At 35.1% G+C, this 6,000-nt stretch overlaps 1 protein-coding gene across 6 annotated transcripts in view; it reads right to left on the bottom strand.

The window, feature by feature from the left end:
- Window positions 1-3,906: 3,906 nt before the first annotated feature.
- NCK1 (NCK adaptor protein 1) overlaps window positions 3,907-6,000 on the bottom strand; it is a 73,212-nt gene continuing 71,118 nt past the window's right edge. For all 6 annotated transcript variants that reach the window (XM_023620979.2, XM_070238187.1, XM_070238192.1 and 3 more), the window contains one exon: window positions 3,907-4,589. In XM_023620979.2, coding sequence (XP_023476747.1) covers window positions 4,395-4,589 — 195 coding nt within the window. In that variant the 3' untranslated portion in view covers window positions 3,907-4,394. The remainder of the gene's footprint in view (window positions 4,590-6,000) is intronic.

Genomic DNA, 6,000 nt, shown 5'->3' with positions numbered 1-6,000 from the left:
AAATTATCTGAGCCCAGAGATTTATTTAAAGCAAGTATCTTAACTATTTTAGATGTCTATTTTTAATTGTCTATTTATAATGTTTTCCTGTTTGAAAGTCATTATCATTCCATAAGGTACAAAAAAAATGTAAATAGGAAACTGAGTACTCTTTTTCTTTGTGTTCTGTAGCTGTAACTACAAATAAAATTTGCAACATTATTCCAAAAGGCTGAGACCAGCTTTCCTGTGAGCTTTAAAAACAGTTTAAAAAGTAATTTGAGTGGAAATATTTAAAAATTAGTCAGTCCAGTAGGTAAAGTTTTTGCTAAGCCATTGTAGGCATCAGGTCAATTCTGAAATATTTGAGATAATGAACATGTTCTGGCCTGCAAACATAGTCTCAAAAAGACACTTTGGTTTAAAACATTTACCTCTGTGAACATGGCCGACAATAACTGCTCTTCAATAATAATTTTCCTGCCCTTCAAAACATCACCATGCTCAATTTAGGTTCTACTCATTAAACAAACAAGTCTCAGCAAACTGTTTCAGATGAAATGAACACCCAGTTAGTAAACTAGAAAGATATATTTCAGCTCCTGGGTCACTTTATTTAAGTCACCTAACAGCAAGAAATCAGGGTGTGGAAGTGGAGTACGCATAGCATGCTGATCAGTGTTTAGAAGATGAGAGTTGAGTCATATAAACTTGCTAAACCAATAGAACCAGCTTATCAGAAGAGCCTCCTACTTTGCCTTGCAACAGAATCAAATAGTTTTCCCCAGAAGCAGTAATGTGCCATTTTTTTAAAAAGTCCACTGGATGCTATTCAGAATATAAAAAGAGGGTGTCATCTATCCTGTATCAAATGTCCTTTAAAGGAAGAAGTGACTACAGCTGTGAAACCATTTGGAAATAGTTAAAAGATCCATATAAATATAAGACTACAAAGGACCCCCTTATCTTCTAGGAAAATATTAAAGTAGAGAAGTTAATTTGTATGCTGTAATGCTACATTCCTAATTTATTGATTTGGACATTGCATCTGAAGTGTTTCTGAAAAACGAAAGTTTTCAGATTCTGTATCGACAACTCTCCATGTTACAGGAAAAACAGGGAGTAACAGTAACTGCATTTGGAGATGTGAACTAGGGAGATAAGAGCTGTGAAGGAGACTTTTTTACATTGAAATTTTTTTTTTTACCATGTGCATTGGTAAAAGTAAGGGGACAAAAATAATGTGATGGTTGCCTTGCAGGAATTCAACTCGAGTGTTGTCCACTTCTCATTTTTGAGGGGAAACTAGAACTCTGAATTTTATGTGAAATCCTCCAATTTCTAAATGTTAACAATTACTTTTTTAAGCACTGTATGAGTTGAACTGTATTCCTATTTGGTGGTATCCTGAAAAGGGCACCTGGCCAAGACAGGGGGTTGGGGGAGTGGTGGTGGTGACATTCGGACTTCTCAACAAGAAAAGGGGCTGGGCTTCCTGGGGGGAAGAGGTGCCTTTTCCTAATTCTGACAGTTACTTACACAGTAATGGCCCTGCTTCTTTGCAATCTCTGGACTAGATGATAGAATTAGAACATTAAAGCTGGAGATAATTCATGTGCCATGTATCTCTGAGGATGACCTTATTTTAACAACCCAAGATGTTCACCCACTAGGCCTTTTTACTCTTCCAGCAATGGCAATGGATTGCACTTATCTTTCCTATTTTGTTTAGTGATGTATCGTGACACACTGTCTTTAACAGGGCCAGGTGTCTGTGTTACTGTGTATAGTGAAAGATGTGTAATATATATGTGTGAATATATGTTCAATTGAACACTAAGGATTTATGACCAAGTAACAGACCAGCAATAGGTTTCATTGCTGAGCTTATATAAAGTTCTGAAAAACTCTCTTCCAAGGTTTTGGAGAATCTTTGTAGCAGTGGATTGGGCAGGGTTATGTGTGTTACATGTATTTAAATTGACAGCTAAGCATCTCCTCACATGAGGAAGAAAATTTCTATAATACTGCTCTTTCCAGGACTCTCCTCCTAGTCTAAAAACAAGCACACAGAGGGCAACGTGTCATGATACAAAGTATACCAGGCTGGGAATAAATAAGGAAACCTGGTTTCTCATACAAATCCTGCTACTATATAGCTATGTAGATGTTTTGTAAGGTTGTTCTAGTTCTTAAGAAAATTGCTTCAAGTAAAATTCATGCTTATAAAAATAGCCATTGGTCTAAGGATTGGTTTAAGACTTTTAAAAAGCTGATAAAGTGTTGAAGTACAAACTTAAGTAGTTCCCAGTGAGGTTTTCATTCCCTAGTAAGAAGAGTACACAACAGATATAATTGGCACACATGGGCTATCTGGGGACTCTCTAGTTATTATAAATCTAATTACGGCAAAGAAATATGCCTTCTGCTTCCAGTGCTACTCCATTCCTAGCTACTTTCTCAAAATCCTTAACATTGCTGCTCAGTGGGGTTAGCTCATGTCTGAGATACAAGGCATTAATTGCTCCTTTTTTTAAAACAAACATCCATTTTTTAAAAATAAGGAATACTGGGGAAAAAACACGAGATGAAGAACAAAGAGAAAGTATCATCAAATGTTTGTTTAAAATCAAATGCAAAGATGTTTACTACCTAGTCATTTTACAACCACTTTAAAACTATTTTCTTCAATTTATATTCAAGTGATTTTACAGCAAAAAAGGTAAGCATACATGACTTTTCTTTCCATTAAACTTATCTATTAATAATCATCTTAATAAACAAAGGGGGACTGAGAAAGATAATGAATATGACCTAAACGGCTTTAAAAGCAGGTGTAATGAAGATGAAAAACTGTGCATCAATATCTTAATCCTATTTGCTGACTTCTGTTGCTCAGTGGAAGAAGCCAGGGCTGCCACCCAGTGGCAACATAAGTCTTTAAATGATTTTAAGATTTAAAGAATAAAAAAAATTTATAATAAAACAAATTGTAAAAACACAAAAAACAAAAACCTCATGAATTAGATGACTTCAATTATAAATCAGTAATTCTGGCATACTAAATGTCTGTTTATAACATACTAAGGAAGGGGAACATTCATTTGCTCAAGCAGCATTGGAGAAATTTTTGAAAATATATGACTTTCTACCATTTACTAAGTTACGTGGTTTTAATTAGTATTTTCAATTAAAATATTGAAGGTTACTTTGCTTAAATTTAAACCTCCAGAATTAATAATGGAGGGGAAAGCTGTGACTATAAAACACACTTGTTTTTCTTCTGTGACCTATAGTAGTCTCTCATCCATACAACCAAACTTCTGTTTGGTAAACAAAAACATAATAGAAGCACCTGCAAAAATAAGATTTTAAAAACGATTGTCTCTAACCATGAGTACATCCCATCTTTTCCTCAGGTATACATGAATTTTAGTGTCCCAGTCAACAAAACTCAAAGCTGAAAGGGGGAAATGAAAATCATAGAAATACTATGCCCGATAATTATTCACATTTTGGGATAGCGAGAAACCAAGTATCTCATTGCCTCCTCTTTCCCCAAAACTTGGCCATAGCTTTTTTCACATTGGCACAGATGTAACGTATCCTAATACAAGATGCTTTGGTAAAATAACACTAGGGAAAAAAATAACACTAGAGCATCCATTTAGTTTGAAAAGCTACATATCTCAGAGACTGCTCTGTTCTCTTGAATAACTAGGTGAGAGAAGCACCAAAAGAAATTCTTAGAAATTTAGAGATTTTTGTTTCCAACAGTTGTAAATTAAAATTGTACAAGGTATGTTTTCTAACCTATTCCCATTTGTTTTGCTTTACATCGAAGACAATGAATGCATTTTTTAAATAATGGCAGACACAACATACTCGATATTTACAATGGCTTGTGACAAATACAATACCTGAAAATAATTTCCAATTTTCCATTTATTATTGCTATTTAGTCACAGAAAAGATTAACACTCTCCAAGAAATTTATTTTAGCATATGTCATATATTGATATAATTTTATATGAAGAGAAACCATTGCAAAAGTGACTAACATGGTGCCCTTACAAGAAAATAAAGGCAATAAAGAAATTTTTCCATATAAAGACTTTTGATCTGCATCATTTTTTCAAAATATAAAACCATAACATTAGAAGCAAACAGAAAAACAGCAAAGAAAACAATAAAACTGAACACCAAGGATAAGGAATTGCTCTATGCAGATGCTTTGCATATGTAGTATATATGTATGGGCTGAGTTATAATAAAAATACTTATGTATTATAGTCAATCCTCACATAGAGTTAGAAACAGGAATTTCCAATCAAGTATGACTGGACTGGCATTTTCTCAGTCTTCAACTACATGACGAATCACAGCTGTGTAGCAGTCACTTCTGGTCAGCAGTATCATGATAAATGCTTGATAAGATATAATTTTTCCCCTTGTTCACTTGTAAAAATTGGTGCCTTTTTGTAATGTTCTACCAGTTCTTCCATGGTGCTGAATTTACGCTGCCCAATGCAGTAGACAGTCTCTTTTAGTTGGACTTTAAAATGCTTGTTCTTCCCTTGTGCTTTTAGTGATACTGAGAAATCATTTGGCTAAAAGAGAAAAAACATGTAAGGTTAACATTTTGAAAGACATCTATTAGCATTTTTATATTAAACACTAACAGCTAAAATTTGAGCACTTAGTAGTAGGCACTGTGCTAAATTATTTATAGAGATTATCTCCTTTATGCCTCAAAATAAACCCATTTTATGATAAAATCAAGGCTGAGAGAAGCTAAGGTATTGAGGATCATTCCATCTAGCTAACAACAGAGCCAGGATCCAAACCAAAGCAGCCAGACCCCAAAGTCTCTTGACTAATATGCTCTCCCTAACACCCACGGCAAATTCTCTGGTTTAACATCGGAAGCACAAGAGCTACCTTCTCTGCAGTCCGACTACTGGAGACTCATGAGAAAACCCAAGACATCCACCTCTTTTCATTTAGCAGCTAACAGTACTTATAGAGGAGCTGAGATAATACTCTGAATCCTCAAAGATGAAGGACACAAAAATGAGAATTAATGTAAGCACTAATGAAGGGTCGTAAACTCAAATGCCTACAAGAGGCCAAAAAAAAAAAAAAGTAAACAAGTGACAGGGTGGACAGATAGAGGAAACAACAATGCATGGCCAGTCTAAAGGAAGTGGCCACTTAGTTGTGACTGTTGCCTTGTGGGAATATGAGCTCAATGTTGACAGGCCTTCCAATTTTAAAAAGGAAGCCTGACATCTGAATTCTTATAATAAATCTCCCAATATTTAAATACTGACAATGAATTCAAATGTTTAAAAAACGTGCAGGTCAAACAAAATATGCCTGTTTGAGATCTCTACTTTAAAAATTCTACTGCTAAAAATGATGATATATTTTGGCTAAAGTCTATGCTCAATTACACATAAGAAAATACACAGTATTCTGCAATCAAGTTACTTTCCTAGCATTTTTTTTTTTAACTTAAACTCTCTTTTGAATTGTCTATATCAACCCCAGAAGCCTCTTTTTATACAGTTACTGCCAAAATTTCAAACAGCAGGCTTCTTGGGAACATCCCATACTTATGGTTACTTTACCACCCACTCCAAGGTCACTCCCTTCCAAACCCACTGCCCACTGCTTGTCCTGGAAAGCAGGGCCAGGTCAGCATCTAACAGAAAACAACTCCCATCACTCTTCACTATCATCAACCACCTGCTCTTCCTGAGGGGTTTTGTACAGGCCCCATTTCCTGAACTTCACATTGGACAGTCCAATTAGTCTTAGTCTCTCCTCTTCTTTCCTCTCTCCCTCTCTTATATATACACACATACCACTCACACTGACAGGTGTTCTTCCTTTTCAACCTTTTGTACAATCACACATTCATTTTTGTACAACTACATACACACAAAGCCAATCACTAACCAAGATTTGAAAAGTAGTGGTATCCTTTATCAAGGAAAAATAAAGGCCATTTTTAAG

The sequence above is a fragment of the Equus caballus genome, chromosome 16 (assembly GCF_041296265.1).
Source record: "Equus caballus isolate H_3958 breed thoroughbred chromosome 16, TB-T2T, whole genome shotgun sequence".
Taxonomy (NCBI): domain Eukaryota; kingdom Metazoa; phylum Chordata; class Mammalia; order Perissodactyla; family Equidae; genus Equus; species Equus caballus.
Note: the sequence above shows the minus strand (reverse complement) of the source record. Positions and strands in the feature narration are given on the sequence as shown.